General features: G+C 46.5%; 1 protein-coding gene across 3 annotated transcripts in view; it reads right to left on the bottom strand.

Annotated features, from left to right (window-relative positions):
* PHF10 (PHD finger protein 10) overlaps positions 1 to 27,070 on the bottom strand; it is a 129,884-nt gene that overhangs the window by 47,282 nt on the left and 55,532 nt on the right. For 2 of the 3 annotated variants that reach the window (XM_075339625.1, XM_075339623.1), the window contains 4 exons: positions 10,493 to 10,546; positions 10,263 to 10,403; positions 9,175 to 9,284; positions 2,734 to 2,887 (listed from right to left, as the gene is read on the bottom strand). In XM_075339625.1, coding sequence (XP_075195740.1) covers positions 2,734 to 2,887; positions 9,175 to 9,284; positions 10,263 to 10,403; positions 10,493 to 10,546 — 459 coding nt within the window. The remainder of the gene's footprint in view (positions 1 to 2,733; positions 2,888 to 9,174; positions 9,285 to 10,262; positions 10,404 to 10,492; positions 10,547 to 27,070) is intronic. The other variant, XM_075339624.1, reaches the window with a different exon arrangement.

Genomic DNA, 27,070 nt, shown 5'->3' on the forward strand with positions numbered 1-27,070 from the left:
AGAAAAAAGTGGAGCATAAGAGGAGAAAAAGTGGAGAAAAAAGTGGAGAAAACGTGGAGAAAAAGTGGAGAAAAAGTGGAGAAAAAGTGGAGCATAAGAGGAGAAAAAGTGGAGAAAAAGTGGAGAAAAAGTGGAGCATAAGAGGAGAAAAAGTGGAGAAAAAAGTGGAGAAAAAGTGGAGAAAAAGTGGAGAAAAAGTGGAGATTAAGAGGAGAAAAAGTGGAGCATAAGAGGAGAAAAAGTGGAGAAAAAGTGGAGAAAAAGTGGAGAAAGTGGAGAAAAAAATGGAGAAAAAGTGGAGAAAAAGTGGAGAATAAGTGGAGAAAAAGTGGAGAAAAAGTGGAGAAAAAGTGGAGAAAAAGTGGAGAAAAAGTGGAGAAAAAGTGGAGAATAAGAGGAGAATAAGAGGAGAAAAAGTGGAGAATAAGTGGAGAAAAAGTGGAGAAAAAGTGGAGAGAAAGTGGAGAAAAAAATGGAGAAAAAGTGGAACACCCTTTGGTACCTTTCATGTGGCACTAAGGGGTGCTTAGCTTTGTATTTAGCCAAAAAAATGAAAAAAAAATGACATAGGGTTCCCCCTAGTTTTGTAGCCAGCTAGGGTAAAGCAGACGGCTGCAGCCTGCAGACCACAGCTGGCAACCTCACCTTGGCTGGTAATCCAAAACTGAGGGCACCCCACGCTGTTATTTTAAATTAAATAAATAATTAAAAAAAAAAACACGTAGGGGTCCCCCAAAATTGGATCACCAGCCAAGGTAAAGCAGACAGCTGGGGCCTGATATTCTCAGACTAGGGAGGTCCATGGTTATTGGAATCTCCCCAGCCTAAAAATAGCAGGCCGCAGCCGCCCCAGAAGTGGCGCATCCATTAGATGCGCCAATCCTGGTGCTTCGCCCCAGCTCATCCCGCGCCCTGGTGCGGTGGCAAACGGGGTAATATTTGGGGTTAATACCAGATGTGTAATGTCACCTGGCATCAAGCCCTGGGGTTGGTGAGGTCAGGCGTCTATCAGATACCCGACATCACCAACCCAGTCAGTAATAAAAAAAAAATAGCCGACAAACACATTTTTATTTGAAAAAACACTCCCCAAAACATTCCCTCTTTAACCAATTTATTAGATTGAAAAACAAATCCAGGTCTGGTGTAATCCAAGGGGTTGCCATGACGATGCACACTGTCCCAGTCAATGAAGAGCAGGACGTTCCCCATTGGCTGGGAGAGCAGTGCAGTGACCTGAGCTAACATCAATGGGTCAGCCCAGGTCACTGCAGGGGGGTGACAAGTGCTGCTGTCAGTGAGGTACATTACCTGCGCTGATCTCCAGCACACTGACAGCCCCTGTCACTGAGGTCAATGACCGGCGCCTTCACATCAAGTATCGCGAGAGGTCCGTGACGTCACCGCCAGTGTCAGTCTCGGGTCGGAAGCGATAGGTGATGTGACAAGCGGCGGCCATGGAGGACAGTGACAGCGCTGAGGTCGGGATGGCGGGACTTCATCACCGCAGGTAAGCCGAGCGAGCGAGCGAGCGAGCGGGCGGGCGGGCGGGCGGGGGGGGGGGGGGGGGGGGGTGGATGTGTGTGTGTGTGTGTGTGTGTTTGTGTATGTGTATGTATGTGTACATGCCGCGGGCAGGAGGGGGTGGAGCGAGCTGAGCGGGAAAGTGTGGGCTTCCTGCACGTAACTAAGATAAACATCGGGTTACTAACCAAAGCGCTTTGCTTGGATACCCGATGTTTATCTTGGTTACCAGCTTGTGGCAGGCTGCCAGCGATGGCTCCTGCTCACTGTAGCTGTAAAAAGCCCTGCTTTTTGCTGCTAGAACCGTTCTCGAACGTATCTAGAACTATCGAGCTTTTAGCAAAAAGCTCGAGTTCTAGTTCGATCTCGAACAGCCCAAAAATCACTCGAGCCTAGAACTGGAGAACCACGAACCACGAACCGCGCTCAACTCTAGTAATAAATAATCTTTAAAACGATTTAATAATAAAAAAGTAAAAAAACAAGTAGAAGGTATAACATTGTGTTACACACAATATATATAAAAAAAGACCTTCTCGGTTTTCAGCAGCAATGCATCTCTATTGGAAGAGGGAACAAGTATATATGATAAATGTTCATCATATTCCTTGCTGATAACTTTCTCTACACTCTGTATTCGTTTTCTCTATCCAACTTTGATTGATTATCTGTAATATGGATTATACTGTTACGCTGTTGTTATCTGGCATCAGCCATTGAGCTTTTTAGTTGCACCTGTCAGACTCCTCCATAAGAGGGAGGTTCATCTGACTTTGCTAATTCGGACCTGTGGAAGCACCTGCTACGGTGCGAAACGGCCGTCGTCCGGCGCCCCTGCACTCCCCCCTCCCTGGTTACATTGTAACAATGCTGCAGATTGTGCAATAAAAATTGCCGTTAACGTTCACCAGTGAGTTGCCGCCATTCCTTCTTACTTGAAGCTCTTATTGTTGTTTGTCATTGGGTACTCTTTTAATGGTTCATTATTAAAAGCTAAGTTTTAACATTATTTTCCTACCCTGCTGATTAACATTATTACATTATTATTTTTGGTAGATATTGTTTCCACACGTTGGTTTATTCATCCCTCGAGACAGCCAGGATGTCTATATACACTGTAATATCTCCCCCTTCCAAACTAAGTAAAACACCATGACTTGTGTCTTGCTCAACTATGCAATTGAAAAAAATAAAGAAACACATTATTACTGAAGATTTGGTCTTCTTCTTTTCACGTCCTTCATCAACTTCATCGGAATCGCCATCACTATCAAGAGCCAGCAGTTCAGGGTCTAGAGGATCTAATGGAGGCTCATACAAAGCCGTGTTTAATGGCAGGTACCGGAGTTCATTAGGGGAATACCTGAAAAACAAAGTTGTGCATATGTAGAAATTGCATATTTTCCCAAAAGTAGGAAAGATAAATCGCAAACCTGGCATTTGTACCAACCATGGAAGTGGTGCAATTCCGCCACACCCAGTTTAACCCCTTTAGGTTATAGTCAGTTCCTAATAAAGCCTCATTTATCATAAGTGACATTTGGTAATAACCCTGGAACATTTCTCCCAATCCCAGTGATTTTGAGACAGTTTTTTGTGGTAATTGTTGGAAGTACTATTCTGCGTTTATTTATGAAAATATCTGAAATTTCATGAATATTTTGCAAAATTAGCAATTCTCTAAATTTTTAATAAATTTACCCTTAACACAAAAAGATGTATATATCTGTCATGAACATGTGTAGTGTTCTGTGACAGCTACACTACAGTTCAAACATTTAGGGTCACTTAGCTGCTTCCTTATTTTTGAAAGAAAAGCACATTTTATTTCAATGAAGCTAACATTAAACAGAAATACACTCTATACATTGTTAATGTGGTAAATGACTATTCTAGCTTCAAACATCTGGTTTTGAATGCAATATCTACGTAGGTGTATAGAGGCCCATATCCAACAACCACCACTCAAGTGTTCTAATGGTACATTGTGTTTGCTAACTGTGTTAGAAGGCTAATGGATGTTTAGAAATCACTTGAAAACCCTTGTGCAAGTATGTTAGAGCTGAAAACAGTTTTGCTGATTAGAGAGCTAAAATACTGACCTTCCTTTGAGCTAGTTGAGAATCTGGAGCATTGCATTTGTTGGTTCCATTAAACTCTCAAAATGGCCAGAAAAAGAGAACTTTTCATGTGAAACTTGGCAGTCTATTCTTGTTCTTAGAAATGAAGGATATTCCATGCGAGAAATTGCCAAGAAACTGAAGATTTCCTACAAAGGTGTGTACTACTCCCTTCAGAGAAGAGCACAAACAGGCTCTAACCAGAGTGGAAAGGGAAGTGGGAGGCCCCGCTGCACAACTGATCAACAAGACAAGTACAATAGAGTCTGTAGTGTGAGAAATCGACGCCTCACAGGTCCTTAACTGGCAGCTTCATTAAATAGTACCCGCAAAATGCCAGTGTCAACGTCTACAGTGAAGAGGCGACTCTGGAATACTGGCCTTCAGGGCAGAGTGGCAAAGAAAAAAGCCATATCTGAGACTGGCTAATAAAAGAAGGTAATTTTGTTTACTTACCGTAAATTCCTTTTCTTCTAGCTCCTATTGGGAGACCCAGACAATTGGGTGTATAGCTTCTGCCTCCGGAGGCCACACAAAGTATTACACTTTAAAAAGTGTAACCCCTCCCCTCTGCCTATACACCCTCCCGTGCATCACGGGCCCATCAGTTTTGGTGCCAAAGCAGGAAGGAGGAAACTTATCAATTGGTCTAAGGTAAACTCAATCCGAAGGATGTTCGGAGAACTGAAACCATGAACCAAAGAACAATTCAACATGAACAACATGTGTACACAAAAGAACAAACAGCCCGAAGGGAACAGGGGCGGGTGCTGGGTCTCCCAATAGGAGCTAGAAGAAAAGGAATTTACGGTAAGTAAACAAAATTCCCTTCTTCTTTGTCGCTCCATTGGGAGACCCAGACAATTGGGACGTCCAAAAGCAGTCCCTGGGTGGGTAAAAGAATACCTCGATAAAAAGAGCCGTAAAACGGCCCCCTCTTACAGGTGGGCAACCGCCGCCTGAAGGACTCGCCTACCTAAGCTGGCATCTGCCGAAGCATAGGCATGCACCTGATAGTGTTTCGTGAAAGTGCGCAGACTCGACCAGGTAGCCGCCTGACACACCTGCTGAGCCGTAGACTGGTGCCGCCAAAATAAGCCTGTGCCTTGGCACCCTTGATTTTTGCGGACGACATGCTGTTGTCTCCTCTTAGAGAAATTAGTGAGGGTATATAGCCAAAAGCAAATAATGCGGCCGAACAGAGCAAATGTATACAATATATAGATATATATATACACTTCGGCACCCAGGGGGGCCAGCACCTGGTAACCGGTGCGGCTTACCGACCGCCCAAAGCGGTTGTGTGTCCACCAGATTCCCTGCCTGGGCCTCCCAGAGCTGTGGCGCTCGTTCTGAAGTTCTCCACCGGCAGAAGTGATTATAACAATGGCTGCCAGCGTTCTCAGAGGAGGAGGGAGCCGTGGGCGTGACTCAAAGTGCGGGAATCTGGTGCCCCACAGTGCTCAGTGAGGGGGGAGGAGGATACCCAAGTATGCTCCAGCCCTCACCGCTGACGTCCAGTCTAGCGTACCGCCCTTACCCCTGACTGGCAGGCCCGGGGGCGGGGGTATATGGTACTAGGCCGCAGAAGCCGGGGACTAAATTTAGTAACGCGGCCGGCAAACAGGCGCGGTCGGCGTGGTAGTCCCGGCGACACAAAAAACACAGCAGCCGCTGCAGCGTCTGTTACACAGGCGCTCTATGCGCCGTCCCCAAGGGGACACAGAGTACCTCTGAGAAGCAGGGCCTGTCCCTGATGATACCCGGTCTCCTGTCCGTCAGATTCCCCCAGGGGCTGCGGAGGGAGCCCGGTCCCAGAGCATGGTGACCGGTTAGGATCCCACTTCTCCCAGAGCCTCTAAGGGATGGGGAAGGAAAACGGCATGTGGCTCCAGCCTTTGTACCCGCAATGGGTACCTCAACCTTAACAGCACCGCCGACAATAGTGGGGTGAGAAGGGAGCATGCCGGGAGCCCTGTTAGGGGCCCTCTTTTCTTCCATCCGATAAAGTCAGCAGCTGCTGCTGACTAAAATGTGGAGCTTGCGTGAATGTGTGCCTCCTTCAACACAAAGCAAAAAACTGATGGGCCCGTGATGCACGGGAGGGTGTATAGGCAGAGGGGAGGGGTTACACTTTTTAAAGTGTAATACTTTGTGTGGCCTCCGGAGGCAGAAGCTATACACCCAATTGTCTGGGTCTCCCAATGGAGCGAAAAAGAAGGAATAGATTATTATGGGCAAAATAACACAGACATTCGACAGAGGAAGATTGGAAAAAAAGTTATGGAGAGACGAATCGAAGTTTGAGGTGTTTAGATCACACAGAAGAACATTTGTGAGACGCAGAACTACTGGATAGACATTACACATCCTATCTTGGACGATTGCACAGGGATGATTGCATCCCGTACCTTTTCTTTTGCCAACCTAAATAGTTGTGCCTCATGTGGACACTGCCAGTGGCATTCATGATATTGCTCTCACTGTTTTACTATTTGTGTATGAGGTCCTTTTATTGTAACACATTTACAAGTTAACATATCACTAGGTTTGCCTCTATAGCAGTTTTTGATTTCTTGTGCTACAAATAGTTATACAGGCCACTGCATAATATATACGTTTATCCCACATTCCTTTATACATACTACTGATGAGGTCCACTTTTTTACCGGATGTTTCTTTACTGTTTGGTTTGTATTAGTATTTGTGGCACTATAACTACATGTGTACCTAATACTGTGAATTGTTATCATAAGATCTAACATAACGTAACATCAGATCCAAGTGCAAAGTGTATTAGCAGGGTATATGGGTCCTCTTAGCACAATGGTGATTTGATAAAGATCTTTTTCACTCGGTGCACATTAGACAGGTGTGCAATTCATGGTTTTCCTACTTTTTTTTACCTATTATCCCCTGCTTTTATATAATAGGGGCACAGGTGGGTCTGGGGTTTTTCAGTTTATAATGTTTATATTTAGTTTTTTCAACATTCACCATATGATATAAGAGGCGAGCCAGCTTTATTCATCGGGTCAGTACGATTACAACCGTATCAGATTTATGTTTTTATGTTTTGACACTGTTGCACACCAATTTTTTTTTGGGTTTTTTTTTTACAGAAAATGGGAGCTTTGCATTGCCATATTCTGAGAACTATATATTTTTCCATTGACAGTTGCACGAAGACTTCTTTTCTGTGCAATGTTTTTAGTGATACTTTTTTTGATAGCTTCGCATTACTTCTTTTGTGTGTCAGTATGAAGAGAAAGTTACATTTTTGTTAACCATTTCATAGTTTGGGTCATTCTGGATGTGGTGATACCAAATATGTCAGTATTTTTGTTATTACATGTATTGAAGCGCATCAGATGTTTCAGTTTTACATTGGCCTGTTAGATTCTGCTTTTGCCAGGGCCTAATACACCGCTGTAGTTGGCAGAATCACCATGGCATCAAGAAGGGGGGGCTGATGGGGTTAGAAAGGTAGCCCCCTTCATCGGTTAACCATATATTGACAGCGGCATCTAGAAGGTTAAACGACAGCGATGAGTGCTAGCACCGATTGTGGTTGATGCAGGGCGGCACGGTGGCTCAGTGGTTAGCACTGCAGCCTTGCAGCGCTGGGGTCCTGGGTTCAAATCCCACCAAGGACACCATCTGCAAGGAGTTTGTATGTTCTCCCCGTGTTTGCGTGGGTTTCCTCCGGATTCTCCGGTTTCCTCCCACACTCCAAAGACATACAGATAGGGACTCTAGATTGTGAGCCCCAATGGGGACAGTGTTGCCAATGTATGTAAAGCGCTGTGGAATTAATAGCGCTATATAAATGAATAAAATTATTAATTATTATTATTATGCTGCAAGGAGTCAGCTGCCATGTATGGCTGACACTCACTCAGCCTGTAATAAAAGCGGTATATAAATGGAGCGATCGCCGATGTGAACAGATCTTGTACTTTGCTCTGCATGCCAGCATCTCACAACCTAGGGTTCGGTCTTGACCTTTGTTAGAAAGATGGGTTATTTAGGGTGGTATTAGGGGTACTCCTGGGCATTTCTTCCAATTCATTTTACTTACAGGTGATAGGTACTCCTTAAGGGGTTAGTTACTTTGCATTTAGAAACAGTGGATAAAGGATGGAACATATTGGCCCGGATTCATGAAAGACTTAACAGTAACAATCTGAAACAAAACGTTTTGAAAAAGTAGCAAAATTTTGAAGTGTCAAGCCATTTTTGCCCAGCTCTGACGAAGTGGGCAGTGCTCAGACGGGACAGAGGCGTGGCAGCCCCAGTTGGACAAATGCATGATCAGCGGCGGCGTTCCTTACACCACAAATCTCACTCCAGCCCAAGAGTGGACTAAGATTAGTGGCGAGGAACACCCCCCTTTTCAGATGCACCGGATTCATTAAGAGGCAAAGAAGTGAAATGCCGGTGTTGTGAATTGGGGTCATTTAATTTTAAATCTGGCAAAATAAAAGGCCAAATTATATACAATTATTGTAAAACAAACTCAAGTTAAACATTTAAAAGGGAACCAATCATCAGGCTTTTCATATAAGCTAAAGCCAGTGCTATACTGGCACTATCAGGCTGATTCTCTTCATACCATTAGTGGTCGGCTCAGATGTTTAGCGCTTATCTCCGGCGCCATCTTTGTGAAGATTGTGTTACTCCTGCTATTCTATTCTTGCGGCTGAGAGGGCGGCGCATGCACCTTCGCATTTTCTTCTCTTGTTGTGACCGCGGGAGCGCGCGCGGTCACAACAGAAGTGGAGAACAGCTGATCGGAGGACGCGATTAGCTGCAGAAGAAAACACCGTGCCAGCACAGCAGCCTGCCAGGACACCGTGCCAGCACAGCAGCCTGCCAGGACACCATGCCAGCACAGCGGCACTGACGTCACGGGGATAGGCAAGTCCATTGTGAACTTAGCTCACCTGACCCCGTGCCGTGCGATCACGTGCCGATGTCGCTGGCACGCTGCAGTCGGCTTGTTCCTCCGGTCTGTCACGTCCTCTGATCAGCTGTTTCAGCGGCGGTCTCCACTTCTGGTGTGACCACGCGTGCTCCCGCAGTCACAACGAGAGCAGGAGATGCGAAGGCGCATGCGCTGTCCTCTCAGCCACAAGAATAGAATAGCAGGGGGTAACAAGATCTTCACAAATATGGCGCCGGAGATAAGCGCTATGTGCAAGCGCCAACTTCGACGCCAACTTAGTGAATAGTAAAATTAGCATAGAGAACAGAGAGAGGGAGGGCAACCAGGGGGGTGGGAATCCATATGAATACCCACCCAGAGATTATCTGCTCCATTGCAGCTGCCACTCAAGCAGCTGCCGATTTTTTAAACTTCACTTTAATGGATTTGAAAACCTAAACATCCGAGCTGACCACTAATGGTATGTAGAAAATCAGCCTGATAGTGCCGGTACAGCACTGGCTTTAGGATATAAACGAAAATCCTCATGATTGGTTCGCTTTAAGTAAAGTAGAAAATATAGTCAGCACAGAAAACATTTACCTTTTATAATACTCCTGAAACTGTCCAGGTATAAGGGAAACAGGGTATGGGCTTACTTTGGTCACTTCAGCAGGTAGAATCTTATACTTTCCTTGAGGTACCTGAATCACCTAAAATGTTTAACAAAAACACAAAAAGCGTTGCTATCAATGCTCGATTCACAATTATCTTGGCGTGTAAACTGGGTGCCCGTCAGTCAATGAACAAACAAAAAACCCCTACTCAAAGCAGGATTCACTAAATCGTTGCACACAGATGTCTGTCCAGTCAGTTTTTGAAGACTTCCATTGAAGGGGAACTCACAAACTCTTGTGAGGAGCCTGTTCCACTCATTGATCACCCTCACTGTCAAAAAGTTTTTTCCCAAGTATAGACAGCATTCTCTGTTCCTCAGTCAGTAGTCACACCTTCTGTAATAAGCCTCCCAGCAGCATTTTAGTAGTCACAAGCCTCCCCAAACCACCCCTTCAGTAGTCACAGTAGCCTCCATTAATTCTCCCATCAATCTTTGTAGTGCAGTGGTATGTAATATTACCTAACGGACAGTGGGCTCTTATATACAGCATTCAAACAGGCTGCTGTGTAGAACGTAAAAATCACTTCATAATACTTACCTAAACGATTGGTGGGAACTTGGGTCATATGGGCTTCTTCGTTCTCCGGTTCCGGCGCCTCCTCATTCGGCCATCTTTGTCGTCCTTCTTCTGAAGCTGGGGTGCATGATGCGTCCTAAATCATCCACACTCTCCAGCATTGAAATCCAGCGCAGGCGCACTTTGATCTGCCCTGAGCAGATCAGGCTTCAGAAGGAGGACGAAGATGGCTGAAAGAGGAGGCGCCGGAACCGGAGAAGAGAAACTCCCATATGGCTCAACTCCACACAACGGCCTGGGCTCTTATATACAACTTAGAACGCTGTACATAAGAGCCTGGTGGTGGTGGCCGCAGGTTATAGGCCCCAAATCTGCTGACAGGTTCCCTTTAACATTTTGAGCTCAGTACAGAGTAAATAGAGGCAGACAGCATGGGCCAAGCTATTTCTAATTGGTCACATTTCACGTAATACAAAATGAAAGCTGGTGTCTCACATGTGTTTGTAAGTCGAAGTAAGCTCGTCTCTCCTCCATCCTTTCACGATTTAAGTTACTATTAAATTCTGCAGCTTTCTTGGCAGCTTTTTTGATATACTCTGGGACTTTACTTGCTTCTACCTTTTGGGTGTTCTGTTGCTGCAAAATAAAAAAAATGTTGTTACTGCTCATGTCCATTACATGATGAAAGGTAAAAATAATGAAATTTACAGTAAAACTTTCATTACTTTCCCTGTTTCATCCTGATCACATACTTCATTCTGAATCTCTTCAGTAGTTATCTGTTATGAAAAAATATTGGTGTAAAAAGTTTGTGCGGTAGTTGTATAATAAGCCACTAGAAATGTATTTCCCAATCCCTTCAAAATGTTATTTAAAAGGTAACCTGTCAGGTCCCTGATGCCCTCCAACCTGGCAGCATTCATATCTGTATGCCCTAATTCCCTTCCTAACCAGCGCTGTATAATGCTATTCACTGTAGACATGATAACTTGATTTCCACAAGTTGACGTCAACGCCAGCTAATGGAAATCTCACTCACGTACACTCACACCTTCTGAACTTCCGGTGATGCACAGTGAGCATAATGAAGTTAGGAAGCATCCACCCTGCTCTGAAGCACACAGACGTGGCCAAAATGTGCCATGCGCGAGATTTCGATTAGCTGGTGGTGACGCCATCTCGTGGACATCATGCTATCACACCTACAGTGGCAATGTGAATCACAAAGCCAGGTGATCACTCCAGACTGTGGTAATCTTTTCTCTTCATAATTGCCCTCAGGGGCATGAGAACATGGAAGAAGGGCCGACTAGCCAATGAACTACCTACTGCCCTTGAGACAAGTCACAGGCCCGAATTAGCATAGGGAAAGTGAGGTTTCTAAGTTGTATTTTTAAATATTCATATTAGTGAATAGCATTATACAGAGCTGGTTAGGAAGGGAATTTGGGCATACAGGTATGAATTCTGCTCAGTTGGAGGGTATGGGGGACCTGACAGGTTCCCTTTTAAGGTCATTTAAACAATATTCTAAATGAACCACGTAATTTATGTAATATATGTAAAGTCAGAACATATTTGTGTGTTTTGCTATTTTTTTTTTTATCACATTCTCATACAACAATCACATACTTAAAGGGAACCTGTCATCAGAAATTTGGCTTTCAACCTAAATGTTTCCCCCTCTGCAGCTCCTGGGCTGCATTCTAGTAAGGTTTCTATACTTTTTGTGCCCCCTTTTAAACCAAAATAAATACTTTATAAAACTGTACCTTTCGGTTTGAAAATCTTGTAAATTCTCCATGGGGGCGGGCCGTGTGGCGTCCATTGCTGTATCTTACGCCGTCCCCCATGCTCCAAATCATCCCTCAGAACGCCGCCCACTGCGCCCGAGGTCCCGTGCACGCCGGGACACCTGGTGACGTGGTCGCAGGCACGAGAGTAATGGGCGGCGCTGTGATTGCATCGCAAGTGCCCGCCCATACTCTCGTGCCCGCCCTTTCCCCACTGCCTCCAGCGTTCTGCGCCGGCCCAACGTCACCTCCTTCCCATCGTACCCTGCAGCAGGAAATAGATGGGAGGAGCGAAGCAGGCCACTATAGGAGAAGCGGAGGATCTGAGCGACGTACAGAGGGGAGAGCGCGGCCAAGAGAGTATGGGCGGGCACTTGCGATGCAATCACAGCGCCGCCCATACTCTCGTGCCTGCGACCACGTCACTTGGTGTCCTGGCGTGCACGGGACCTCGGGCCGCAGTGGGCGGCGTCCTGAGGGATGATTTGGAGCATGGGGGACGGCGTAAGATACAGCAATGGACGCCACACGGCCCGCCCCCATGGAGAATTTACAAGATTTTCAAACCGAAAGGTACAGTTTTATAAAGTATTTATTTTGGTTTAAAAGGGGGCACAAAAAGTATAGAAACCTTACTAGAATGCAGCCCAGGAGCTGCAGAGGGGGAGACATTTAGGTTGAAAGCCAAATTTCTGAAGACAGGTTCCCTTTAAAGGGAACCTGTCAGGTCCCATATGCATTTTGAGCTATAAGCAGTGTGTTGTGTGGCCTAATAACCCCTTCCTACACATCCCTGTGTTGTAATATTGTGGAATATGAAAGTAATAAAAAATGTTTTATTACTTACATATTCCCTATTTACATATTGCCAATGTAAATGAGTAGGGGCTGTAGCCCCATGGGTGTCACATCGCCCTGTGGGCGTTTGCATGTATTCCGTGGTATCACGCCCCTGTGGGCGTGATACCATGGATTTAAATGTGCGACGTCACCATCAGCGTCTTCAGATCCCGTACGTGCGAGGCCTTGTTATCTGGATGCTTGCTTCTCTGCTTCAGACTCATTCTGCGCATGCTCAGAAGACTTCTGCACAGATGCACAGACCGCATCTGAAGCACTAAAGCAAGGAACCTGATGACGGCTGCAAGAATGGCAAGCGCGCACGCACGGTATCTGAAGATGCTGATGGTGACGTCACAAATGTAAATCCATGGTATCACACCCACAGGGCGATGTGACGCCCATGGGGCTAGAGCCCCTGCATATTTACATTGGTATTGGGAATATGTAAGTAATAAAACGCTTATTACTTTCATATTACACAATATTACAACATAGGGATAGGTAGGAAGAGTTATTAGGCCACACAACACACTGCTTATAGCTCAGAATGCATATGGGACCTGACAGGTTCTCTTTAAGAGGAAATCTGTCAGTAGCATCAACCCTCCTAAGCAGTCTATACGGCGTGCCTCCTTGTGAGTGAAGACACAGCACTATTGCGCTTCACAGCACCATGCATGTTCCGAGGCAATCCATACTGCGCAGATCTATCTTGACCGAGATGTTATTGACTTTGGATTGCAAGTACTTTATAATAATAAAAAAATACCACGATTCAGTCCATCATTGTGAGTGCCAGGTTTCATTGAAATTACATTACGAGATTAGATCCGGCTTTTGCACCACTCTTGACAGAAGTGCCGCAGTTACTTCACATACAGGAAAGTAGGCCATCGTAAGCTGAATAAAATGATACCTTGATATCTGTGATCAGATGTCTGTTTCCAGAGAAATTCATGTTTTTCTTATACGTGAGTGGTTCCAGGTTATGGGCCGGACACTGAGCTGCGTGAGATTCTTCCTCCAGAGCTTATTTTAAAGGGTTTGTCTCACGGACAACATTCATTTTAGTCAATAGATCTTATAATAATAATAATCTCGACAATTGGATGTTTATAAAAAATGTTTCTATGCTGAGATAATCTTATATATGTGTCACTGCTATGTACTGTGTAATGGCTGTGTCTGACAGTCAGGGACCTGGTCTGAACATACCACATCTCTTGGGCCTGGGAGGAAGTGTAAAAAAATGTAAAAAAAAAGTATACAGACAATACAGGCATTGGATAGCAAGTTATTCTTTGAGGCAAAGCATTTAAAATAATTAAAAAAAAAAAAAAAGGCATGGAAATATTTTACTTACTAAAAAGAATCAGCTGTGATCACCAGCTGCCTTGTCTATATACTCTTTTGCATCCTCACTGCCGAGAAGCTGTGGTATGCACAGTACGTAGCAGGCGCACATATATAAGATTATCTAGGCACAGGAATGTTATGTTTAATAACATCCAGCCATGGAAATTATTGCTATTCCAACATCATTGACTAAGATCAACTTTAAAATGAACTTTGCTCGTGGGAAAACCCCTGGAGATAAAGATTGGCTTTACCAGTGTGATATGTGATTGCGGTTCCCTGCTCTTACTACAGAGCGGTGTGTGATTCCAACTGACACATCTGCAGGTTCCTCTCAGCTCAACTTCCATCACACAGGCAACCAATGTTGCAGTATTGTTGCAATGCAGCAGAGCTGTGAGAACTGCAGCAAACATGTTTGTAAGGCTAAGTTCACATTTCCGTTGATTTGTATCAGTCACATGCGTCGCTTGACGCATGTGACTGATACGCTGTTCAACGCTGTACAACGGATGACAAAGAACAGAATTCTTCTTTGTCGGATTCCGTTGTGTGCGGGGGGCGGAGTTCGGGGGCAGAGCCGAGCGGGGGGCGGGGCCAGGCGCTGAGGATGTCAGTGGAAGTGCTGCGGTCTGCATGGCTGGGGACAGGTGAGTGTATCTGTGAGTGAGTGAGTGTGTGTATGTGCATGTATGTATGTATGTATGTATGTATGTATGTATGTATGTATGTGTGTGCACATGCAAAGTGCGGGAGGGGGCGGAGCCGAGCGGGGGGGCGGGGCCAGGCGCTGAGGATGTCAGTGGAAGTGCTGCGGTCTGCATGGCTGGGGACAGGTGAGTGTATCTGTGAGTGAGTGAGTGTGTATGTGCATGTATGTATGTATGTATGTATGTGTGTGCACATGCAAAGTGCGGGAGGGGGCGGAGCCGAGCGGGGGGCGGGGCCAGGCGCTGAGGATGTCAGTAGAAGTGCTGCGGTCTGCATGGCTGGGGGACAGGTGAGTGTATGTGTGAGTGAGTGTGTGTATGTGCATGTATGTATGTATGTATGTGTGTGTGTGCACATGCAAAGTGCGGGAGGGGGCGGAGCCGAGCAGGGGGCGGGGCCAGACGAGGGTGTCAGTGCTTGTCTGCATGGCTGGGGACAGGTGTGTGTGTGTGTGTGTGTACATACATGTGCGGAGTGCGGGAGGGGGCGGGGCCGAGCGGGGAAGTGTCGGCCTCCCTGCACACGTAACCAGCCTAAATATCGGGTAACAGCAAAGCACCCGATGTTTACCTTGGTTACCCGATATTTACCTTGGTTACGGGCCTACACCGCTTAGCGCTGGCTCCTTGCACCGTAACCAGGGTAAATATCGGGTAACCAACCAAAGCTGGTGACGTGTGCAGGGAGCCAGAGAGCATGCGCAGCGAAATCCGACGGATCTCGCTGCTCAAAAAACGTTACATGCTGCGTTCCCCCCGCCCGGCGGTCAGTCGTTCCACGACTGATCAGTCGGGCGGAGGGTGCAACGCAGCATCATCAGTCACAATCCGCTGCTCATACAAGTCTATGGGAGCAGCGGAATCCGCTAAACGGATTCCGCTGTTTACAAGAGCCGCGGATTGTGACTGATAGATTTTAGCGGAAATGTGAACTTAGCCTAAGAAGACAAAGTTCACTTCTACTCTTCTGTGTTAGTTACATGAAAACACCCAAGAAAAAAAAAAGTAAAAATTTGCAAATATTCTAAAATAAATTTGAAATAAAATAGGGTACTTAGTGAACATTATTTTGATTAAAAAAACAAACCATGTAAAAGCCATCCCACCACTTGCAGGTGACCATATCAGGATGGTTCTACAATCTAATATTTAAAACCTTACCATATGTCTTGTTATATAAATGTGAATGAGGATTGAGCAAGACCAGGTCCCAATATTAACCAAGCACTAGTGACGAGCAAGCACTACCATGCTCAGGGGCTCATAATTCATAACAAACATTTTGACGCTGAGACGGGCTCGACTCGTTTACCAAGTATAATGGAAGTCTATGGGGAACATGAGCATTTTTCCAGAAGATCTTCTGGAAAAATGATAGCATTCCCCATTGACTTCCATTATACTCAGTAACGAGTCAAGCTCGTCCAAAAGTCAAAAAGCTTGTTATGAGTACCAAGCACCAGAGTATGGTAATTCTTGCTCATCACTGCTATGTACCCTATTTTATTTACATGCACTATTACTACTTATTGCTATACTTCTTGATATGTATTTACTTATTTTAGGGTATTTGCTCATTTTTGCCTTTTTCTTTAGTTCTGCTGTTTATTGGACAGTGTGACGTATACAAACTTACATTCCAGTTAATTTCTTTTGGTTTTGTGGGTTTTTTTCCCCAGTAATTACAAACAATGGTGTGGTCCCCCATTCTTTGAGCCGGACTTTACATACATATAGCATCCTATTGCTGGGTGTCCATGTTGGGCTTTGGGCTTTCTCAATCCTAATTCACATTTACGTCACTAGACACATGGTACATTTTTAAATATTAGATGCAAGGACCGTCCCACTATTGGTCATCTTGACGTGATGGGATGGATTTTCCATATTTTTTTTTAATCAAAATAATGTTAACTAGAGATCCCCATTTTATTTACATGCACTATTGCTATTTATTTACTTATTTTAGGGCATTTGCTCATTTCTGTTTTGTTATGGGTGTAACTGTTTAATGGCCAGTGTGAACATGCTCCTACACATTGCATGTATACAGACTTACATTTCAGTTCAGTTCTTTCTGTTTTCTTTGTGTTAGTTACATGTCTCACACTGCAATGCTCCCTTTTATTTAATATCAGCGGAAGCAGATTCTCATGCAGATCTGTGTCTGGCCCATAGCCTGAAAAGGCAGTATATCACAAAAGTGAATACACATCTCACATTTTTGTTTATATATTATTATATTTTTTCAGTGCCTCAGCACTGAAGGTATTACATTTTGATACAATGTAAAGTAGTCAGTGTACAGTTTCTATAACTCTGTAAATTTGGTGTGTTCTTTAACCCATTCACCCCCGGGCAATTTTCCATTTTTTGTTTTCATTTTTTACTACCCTTCTTCCGAGCGCCGTAATGTATTTTTCCGTCAATTTTGCCATATGAGGGCTTATTTTTGCAGGACGCATTGTACTTTTAAATGAAACCATACGTTTTACCATATAGTGTACTGGAAAACAGGAAAAAAAAATCCAAGTGCAGTGGAACTGCAAAAAAAAGTGCTTTGGGGATATTTTATTCACAGTGTTCACTATATGGTCAAACTGATGTGTTGGTATGATGCCTCAGGTCAGTACAAGTTCGTAGATACCAAACATGTAGACTTTTACTTTTATCTAAGGGGTTAAAAAAAAAACCAGAAGTTTGTCCAAAAAAATGACGCTTTTTGCGCCATTTTCTGAGACCCATAGCATTTTTATTTTTTGTGATCTGGGGCTCTTTATTGGCTTTTATTTGCGTCTTGAGCTGACATTTTTAATTATACCATTTTTTTGCGGATGCTACGTTTTGAGTGCCTGTTATTGCATTTTAAAAAATTTTTGCAGCAACCAAAAAATGTAATTTTGGAGTTTGGAATTTTTTTCTCACCACGCCATGTTCCGATCAGATTAATTGATTTTATATTTTCAGAGATCGGACATTTCTGAACACAACGATACAAAATATGAATTTTTTTTTTAACTGTTTAATTTTCAATGGGGCGAATGGGGGATGATTTGAACTTTTAGGTTGGTTTTTTTCTCCATATTTTTAAAAACTTTTCTTTCTGTATTTTTTATGTATTTTACTAGTCCCCCTAGCGGACTTTATCACTACACAGTCTGATCACTTGTTCATTTCTGCTGATCAGAGCTCTGTCGTTTCGCACAGGAAATACGTTATGATAGCGACAGGAGTCATCACATGACCAGTCACTATCATGGCAACCATCGCCTCCCCGTGATCGCATCACGGGGCTGCCGATGGCTGCGGAAAATGGTGCGATCTCCACCGTGGCCATTAAATTGCGCTGTCACATTTTGACAGCACTAGCTAAGTGGCAAGCAGGCACGGGTGGATCACGGATTCACCCATACCTGTTAACCCCACAAGTCTACTGTTCAAATCAGCAGACATGTGCAGGGATCACCATTGGCTCACAGCAGCAGCTGGCAGTGATTACCCCGACATGACCAAGGACATACCGGTACATCCTTGGTCGTAAAGGGAGTCTGTCAGCAGGTTTTTGCTATATAAGCTGAAGCCAGTATGCTGTAAGGGTTAAGACAAAGTTCAGTCATGATAGAAAACCAAAGCAGTAGCAGTTCACCTGTAGAGAGACTTCCCCAATGTGGAGCACAGGAACCACCCTGTTAGTTGACTCTGAGCTATCAATCAAATCTCTATAAAGAGTCAGGTGTAGGCAGGGACAGCCCTCTGGACTCTGATACATTACTAAAGTTAAAAACACACATGGTGTCAGAATGGCTGCACCCAGTAATCTAAGTGACAGATCGTGGGATTCAGGATCTCCTTGCCTACATCATCCTGCTCTCAGATGAGGTAGCAAAAACCTATTGACAGATTTCCTTTAAATAACTCATGACACAGCCATTAATGTCAAAACTACTGGCAACAAAAGTGTGTACACCGCTATATGAAAATTGGCAAATTGTGCCCAATTAGCCATTTTCCCTCCTCGGTGTCATGTAACTCATTAGTGAAATAAGGTCTCAGCTATGAATTGAGACCAGGTGTGGTATACTTAGTGTTATCGGTCACACACTCTCTCATACTGATCACTGGAACTTCAACATGACACCTCATGGCAAAAAAAATCTGAAGATCTGAAAAAATAATTCTTGCTCTACATAAAGATGGCCTAGGCTATAAGACTGACAATACCCTAAAACTAAGCTGCACCATGGTGGTCATGGCCATTCAGCGATTTAACAAGACAGGTTTCACTCAAAACAGACCTTGGCATGGTTGACCGAAGAAGTTGAGTGCATGTGCTCAGCGTCTTATGCAGTGGTTATCTTTTTAAAATAAACCTATAAGTGATCCCAGCACTGTTGCAGAGGTTACTGGGGTGGTGGTAGGAGGGTCCACCTCAGTTTATGGCTGTCGTCCCAGAAGGAAGCCTCTCCTAAAGATGATGCACAACAAAGCCTGAGAACAGTTTGGTCAAGGTAACCAGACTATTGTATTCGAAAATTCCTGTCATTGGAACATTTTTGATTTTTTTTTTTTTTTAAGCTTAGTGCGCACTGCGTTTTTTGATGCTATTTGTTGCCCACAACAACATGTCTCTCCTTCTGCCAGCAAAGTCTATGATAATTCAGAAATACTGGACGCACATTGTTTGTTTTTTTTCCTTGCAGTTTTGGGTACAGAAAAATAAAGCAGCATGTCAATTCTTTGTGTGTTTTTGAACTTTTCCAGCCAATTAATATAGAAAACAAAAACGCATGGTACCAAAACACCCTAAAAAAACGCGTGGGTTTTTGGTTGCGTTTTTCTGTCAGAAAGGTGCAGTTTTTAGGTACAGAAATTTTCTGCAGCGTGCGCATATATCCTTAGTGGGTTTTATTGAAAAGTGTTGCACAACAATACATGTATTCCAAAAGACGTTCAGAAGTTGGCAACAAAAAATACAGCAATATGCATGGTTCTTCAAGAGGTGTATATATAAAGGAGCTGCCCAGGTACACATCATTCCACATTTTGATATTAGCAAGTAAGTTAAAGGGAATCTGTCAGCAGATTTTTGCTACCTCGTTTGACAGTAACATAATGTAGGCAAGGATATTCTGAATCCAACAGTGTTTCACATAGATTACTGGGTGGAGCCGTTCTCACATAATAAAAAAAAAGAGAATTTTGTTTACTTACCGTAAATTATTTTTCTTATAGTTCCGACATGGGAGACCCAGACCATGGGTGTATAGCTTCTGCCTCCGGAGGACACACAAAGTACTACACTAAAAGTGTAGCTCCTCCCTCCGAGCATATACACCCCCTGGATGACAAATCTAGCCAGTTTAGTGCAAAAGCTGAAGGAGGACATCCACCCACAAGTAGAGATAGAGTAAAAACCGGAATAACCGGAACCTCTGTCTACAACAACAGCCGGTGAAAACACACGGAACAAGAACTGCCAACAGGCAACAGGGAGGGTGCTGGGTCTCCCATGTCGGAACTATAAGAAAAAGAATTTACGGTAAGTAAACAAAATTCTCTTTTTCTTTATCGTTCCTTATGGGAGACCCAGACCATGGGACGTTCCAAAGCAGTCCATGGGTGGGAAATAAACAGAAACTGAGAAGTAGGCAAAACCTAACTTCACAAATGGGCGACAGCCGCCTGAAGGATGCGTCTGCCCAAGCTCGCATCTGCCGAAGCATGAGCATGCACTTGGTAGTGCTTTGAAAAGGTGTGCAGACTAGACCAAGTGGCAGCCTGACAGACCTGCTGAGCCGTAGCCTGGTGCCTGAAAGCCCAAGAGGCACCGACAGCTCTGGTCGAGTGCGCCTTAATCCCCGGCGGTGGAGGCACCTGAGAACATTGGTAGGCATCGGATATGGCCGACCTAATCCAACGAGCCAGAGTCGGTTTAGAAGCCGAGAGACCCTTGCGCTGACCTGTGGTTAGCACAAAAAGAGAGGTGCACCGCCTGAGAGCGGCGGTGCGTGACACATAGATCCGGAGCGCCCGCACCAGATCTAAAGTATGCAACGCTTTCTCAAAGCGATGCACAGGGGCCGGACAAAGGGAAGGCAATGAAATGTCCTGGTTAAGGTGGAAAGGGGAAACCACCTTAGGGAGAAAGTCCGGAGTCGGACGGAGAACCACCTTGTCCTGGTGAAAAACCAAAAAGGGTGACTCCGAAGAGAGCGCAGCCAAATCAGAGACTCTCCTGAGAGAAGTTATGGCCACCAGAAAGACCACTTTCTGTGAAAGTCGAAACAAAGAAACCTCCCTAAGCGGCTCAAAGGGGGGTTTCTGTAAGGCCGTGAGGACCAGATTAAGGTCCCAGGGATCCAAAGGCCGCCGGTAAGGAGGAATGATGTGAGATGCGCCCTGCATGAAGGTGTGCACCTGGGCCAGTCGGGCGATACGCCGCTGGAACAACACTGACAGAGCCGAGACCTGTTCCTTGAGGGAATTGAGGGATAGTCCTAGCTGTAGACCGGACTGTAGAAAGGACAGGATGGTCGGCAAAGAAAACGGCCAAGGAGCATGGCCGGAAGAGCGACACCAGGACAGGAAAATTCTCCAAGTCCTGTGGTAAATCCTGGCCGAGGAAGACTTCCGAGCCTGAGTCATAGTGGAGATGACCTCGGAAGGAATGCCTGAAGCCGTCAGGATCCAGGACTCAAGAGCCACGCCGTCAATCTGTGAGCCGCAGAATTCTGGCGGAAAAACGGACCTTGAGAGAGAAGGTCTGGGCGGTCCGGGAGATGCCACGGCACCTCTACGGACAGACGGAGCAGGTCTGGGTACCAAGCTCGCCTGGGCCAGTCTGGAGCAATGATTATGACCCGACGGCCCTCCATTCTGATCTTGCGCAGGACTCTGGGCAAGAGAGCTAGAGGGGGAAACACGTAGGCCAGACGGAACTGGGACCAATCCTGAACCAGCGCGTCCGCTGCCAAGGCCTGAGGATCGTGGGAGCGAGCCACGTAAACCGGGACCTTGTTGTTGTGCCGGGAAGCCATTAGATCCACTTCCGGAGTGCCCCACTTGCGGCAGATTGACCGGAACACTGCCGGATGCAGGGCCCACTCGCCGCTGTCCATGGTTTGACGGCTGAGATAATCTGCCTCCCAGTTTTCTACGCCTGGGATGTGGACTGCGGATATGGTGGACTTGGAGTCCTCCGTCCACTGAAGGATACGTTGAACTTCCAACATTGCTAGGCGGCTGTGAGTCCCGCCCTGGTGATTGATGTAGGCAACTGCTGTCGCGTTGTCCGACTGGACTCGAATGTGCTTGCCCGCCAATAGGTGGTGAAAGGCTACGAGAGCTAGGAGCACAGCTCTGATTTCCAGCACATTGATCGAGAGGGCTGATTCGGACGGAGTCCAAGTGCCCTGTGCTCTGTGGTGGAGAAATACTGCTCCCCAGCCGGAGAGACTGGCATCCGTGGTGAGGATCACCCAGGACGGGGTCAGGAAGGAGCGTCCCTGAGACAGAGAGAGGGGCCGAAGCCACCACTGAAGAGAGCTCCTGGTTGTGGCGACAGAGCCACCAGCCTGTGCAAGGAAGAGGTCCGCTTGTCCCAAAAGCGGAGAATGTCCAACTGCAGAGGACGCAGATGGAACTGGGCAAAGGGAACCGCTTCCATTGACGCCACCATCTGACCCAGCACCTGCATGAGGTGCCTGATGGAATGACGGCGGGACTTCAACAGAGAACGCACCGCCAGATGAAGGGACTGCTGTTTGACTAAGGGCAGCTTCACAAGTGCCGGCAGAGTCTCGAATTGCATCCCTAGGTACGCAAGTCTCTGGGTCGGGGTCAGAGTGGACTTGGGCAGATTGACAAGCCACCCGAATTGAACAAGCGTGGCGAGAGTGAGCGAGACACTCCGCTGACAGTCTGCACTGGATGAAGCCTTGACTAGAAGGTCGTCCAGGTAAGGAATCACTGCCAACCCCTGGAGGTGCAGAACCGCAACCACTGCTGCCATGACCTTGGTGACTACACGAGGGGCCGTGGCTAACCCGAAGGGGAGAGCCACGAATTGGAAATGTTCCTCTCCGATTGCAAAACATAGCCAACGCTGGTGTGAAACTGCAATTGGTACATGCAGATAGGCATCTCTGATGTCGATGGATGCTAGAAAATCTCCTTGGGTCATTGAGGCAATGACCGATCGCAGAGATTCCATGCGAAAGTGCCGCACCTGAACATGCTTGTTGAGAAGCTTGAGGTCCAGGATGGGCCGGAAGGAACCGTCCTTCTTGGGGACTAGGAAGAGGTTTGAGTAGAAACCTCTGAACCGTCCCCGGGCGGGAACCGGTACAATTACTCCGTTGGCCTGCAAGGATGCCACGGCCTGAGAGAAGGCGGCGGCTTTGGAGCAGGGGGGAGTGGACAGAAAAAATCTGTTTGGCGGGCTGGAAGAAAATTCTATCCTGTAGCCGTGGGAGATGATATCCCGCACCCACTGATCGGAGACGTGTTGAAACCACACGTCGCCAAAGTGGGAGAGCCTGCCGCCGACCAAGGACGTTGCTGGCGCAGCCAGATAGTCAAGAGGAGGCTGCCTTAGTGGCAGCGGCTCCTCCGTTTTTCTGAGGACGCGGCTTCGTGCGCCAGCTGGGTTTTCGATCCTTGGCTGAGTTAGTGGACGAGGCTGAGGGCTTAGAGGATGACCAGTTAGAGGAACGAAAGGAACGAAACCTCGACTGGTTTCTGCCCTGGACAGGTTTCCTGGTTTTAGTTTGTGGCAAGGAAGTACTCTTCCCGCCAGTAGCTTCCTTAATAATTTCATCCAGTTGTTCACCGAACAGCCAGGACCCAGCAAAGGGGAGCCCAGCAAGGTACTTCTTGGAAGAAGCGTCTGCTTTCCACTCTCGAAGCCACAAGATCCTGCGGATCGCGAGGGAATTAGCGGAAGCCACCGCCGTGCGGTGAGAAGCCTCCAGAATGGCTGACATGGCATAGGATGAAAAAGCCGAAGCCTGGGAAGTTAAGGCAACCATTTCGGGCATAGAGTCCCTGGCGAGGGAATGTATCTCCGCCAGAGAAGCAGAGACTGCCTTAAGAGCCCACACTGCTGCAAAAGACGGGGAGAACGAGGCCCCTGCCGCCTCATATACAGATTTGGCCAGAAGGTCAACCTGGCGGTCAGTGGGATCCTTAAGTGAGGTGCCATCGGCCACAGATACAACTGTCCGGGTTGAGATTCTAGACACCAGAGGATCTACCTTTGGTGAATAAGCCCACTCCTTGACCACTTCTGGTGGAAAGGGAAAACGGTCATCAGAACTACGCTTTGGGAAGCGTTTGTCAGGACAGGCCCTGGGCTTGGTCACAGTGGCCTGAAAACTGGAGTGGTTAAAAAACATACTCCTTGCTCTCTTAGGTGAGGTAAACTGGTGTTTTTCTACCAGAGAGGCTTGTTCCTCTGACACTGGTGGATTGAGGTCCAGTACGGAATTAATGGACGCAATCAAGTCACTAACATCCGCATCACCTTCAGATAGATCAATGGGGTACATAGAGGTAGCGTCCGAGCCCACAGTAAAGGCATCCTCCTCGCCCTGCAATTCAGCTCGTGAATCAGAGCCGTGGGACGAGGAAGGAGAAGAGTCCCTGCGTCTCCGTTTAGGAGGACGGGGTCCGGGAACAGATAAAAAATCCTCTGTGAGCTCTGCAGAGCGAGTCGGAGCAGCAGAGGCGCCCTGAGAAGGGGGCTGATGCATGCTCAGCAGAGTCCGGGACAGCTGTCCCATGGAGTCGGCAAAGGACTGGGAGATAGCTTTAGAAAACGATGCTACCCAAGCCGGGGGTTCAGCCACCGGGGCTGGAGCAGCCGGAGGGACCCCTGGGGAGACTCCAGGCTGAGGCACCACCATGTTAGAGCAGGCATCACAATGTGGATATGTGCTTGGTTCAGGCAGTATGAGCTGACATGCAGTGCATATAGAGTAAAGCCTTGCAGCCTTGCTCCTAGTGAGAGACATGCTGCTGAGGTGGAGGTTCTGCAGTAAAGAACACACTTCTTCAGAATGACCCCCAGAGAGTGTACAAGAAAGTCCACAACCAGAGGTTGTGGCTTACCAGACCGCTTTTTGTGTGCCCTCCGGATTCCACAGCTTGGACCCCCAGACAGATGCAGTAGCTGCAGCAGCCAGCGCCGATCAGTGTGTGAACGCTGATAAAATGGCGCCGGAGTGAGAAGGGGGGGTGGGGTTTAGTCCAAGAGCGGGAACCGGAGGGCCAAGGAGAAATACAGGGGAGGGAAACATCTCCTCAGAGAGGAGTGTCCTCCCCTGAGCTGACCGGCCGGTGGGCGGCGCCGCACTGTTCCCCTGCATGACTGACATGCAGGGGCAGTGAAAACGAAACTAGGCCGCATCCGAAGCCGGGGCCTAGATTTTCCCATGCGGCCGACGAGCAGGCACCCTCGGCGCGGTTCTCAGGAAAAAACCAGAGAACCGGCCGGAAATCACAGCAAAGTGAAATAACACACTCTCCCCACAATAAATGTACAAGGGACCCCTCAATAACGTCTCAATACTTAGCTTATGAGACGCAGGGCCAGGTCCCTGAGGGGTGAGCGCTCCGTCCGGCAGGATCCTGAAAGGGCTGCGGATGGAGACCGGTCTCCTGCAAAGCAGTGAGAACCGTGATGGCTCCCACTTCAAGCCAGAGCCTCAGGGGATGGTGAAGGAGCGCGGCATGTGAAGGCTCCAGCCTTGTAAAATCAACCTTAACAGCACCTCAAAAATCAGATGAGAATGCATGTGTGTGTGTGACCTCCTGAACACAAAGCATTGAACTGGCTAGATTTGTCATCCAGGGGGTGTATATGCTCGGAGGGAGGAGCTACACTTTTAGTGTAGTACTTTGTGTGTCCTCCGGAGGCAGAAGCTATACACCCATGGTCTGGGTCTCCCATAAGGAACGATAAAGAAACTGAGTTTTAAGCATGTAGCTAAGTCCAAGTAGTAATATATACAAAGCACTCCCAAATGCAGTAAAATATGATGATTTTTTTTATTGTTTCACACTCAGTATGAAACAGACATTGCAGCCCAAACATGGCCTTCATCAGTAACTAGTACCTGAGATGAGTAGAAATCGATTAGAATCTTACTGTTTTCATTGGCAGTATTTTGAATGCTAGCAGATATGTGACTGTGATCTGCAGCCTGTTATTTCTGCCATGGGCATTTGCAGAAATGCTATTAGGAAAGTTTTTTGTGGTTTGCAGCCTGACATTAGCAGTATCTACTGCTGTGTGGATCGATTTCTATTCATCTCAGGTGCTAGTTACTGATAAAGGCCATGTTTGGGCCGCAACGTCTGACTATACTGAGCATGAAACAATAAAAAAAATCATCATATTTTACTGCATTCAGGAGTGCCTTGTATATATTACTACTGTATATGGTTTGGAAACCTACCTGAGCACCCTGATAACTAGAAATTCAGTAGAAGTGTCTTATCCTATTGAACTGTAAATAAGCCCAGGCGCATCATACTTATTTCTCAACTGATAAAAAGATAACAGTATATTCTGATCATAAAGCTTGCCAAGTAAAAGGACATTTTACGTGCTTCAAAATTAAAGGTGGTGTCACACACAGCGACAACGACGTCGCTGCTAAGTCACCATTTTCTGTGACATAGAAGCGACGTCCCGTCGCTGACGATGTGTGTGACATCCAGCAACGACCTGGCCCCTGCTGTGAGGTCGTCGGTCGTTGCTGAATGTCCGGCTTCATTTTTTGCTCATTGCTCTACCGCTGTGAAGCACACATCGCTGTGTGTGACAGCAAGAGAGCAACGAACTGAAGCGAGCAGGGAGACTACTTCTGGCAGCCTACGGTAAGCTGTAATCAAGGTAAACATCGGGTAACCAAGCGCAGTGCTTTGCTGGTTACCCGATATTTATCTTAGTTACTAGCGTCAGCCGCTCTTAGGCTGCCAGTGCCGGCTCCCTACTCCCTGCACGTGTAGCCAGAGTACACATCGGGTAAATAAGCAAAGGTTTGCTTATTAACCCGATGTGTACTCTGGCTAGGAGTGCAGGGAGCCAGCGCTAAGTGGTGTGTGCTGGTAACCAAGGTAAATATCGGGTAACCAGCGAAGGGCTTTGCTTGGTTACCCGATATTTACCTTAGCTACCAAGCGCAGCATCGCTTCCACGCGTCGCTGCTGGCTGGGGGGCTGGTCACTGGTCGCTGGTGAGATCTGCCTGTTTGACAGCTCACCAGCGACCATGTAACGACGCAGCAGCGCTCCTGATAAGGTCAGGTCGTCGTCATGATCGTTGCTGCGTCGCTACGTGTGACCCTAGCTTAAGAGGATGGGGAGATCCCGGGGATGGAAAATAAGGGTTTTGTCATAAGGGAATGTCAGCTAAAATAGAAGTAAAATTTGACACTCATCTCGCCTGCCTCCAGACTAACCACGCCAACTTGAGCATAGGCATCAATTTGGGTTTGTCTGGTTTTTCAAGCTCCAAAAATTCATGTAAACAGCTAGCGTTTGCCGCTTCCGCCACGTGACTCTCTGAATTTGGCAGTAGAGAATCCGAAACCCA

The sequence above is a fragment of the Anomaloglossus baeobatrachus genome, chromosome 3 (genome assembly GCF_048569485.1).
Source record: "Anomaloglossus baeobatrachus isolate aAnoBae1 chromosome 3, aAnoBae1.hap1, whole genome shotgun sequence".
Lineage (NCBI taxonomy): Eukaryota > Metazoa > Chordata > Amphibia > Anura > Aromobatidae > Anomaloglossus > Anomaloglossus baeobatrachus.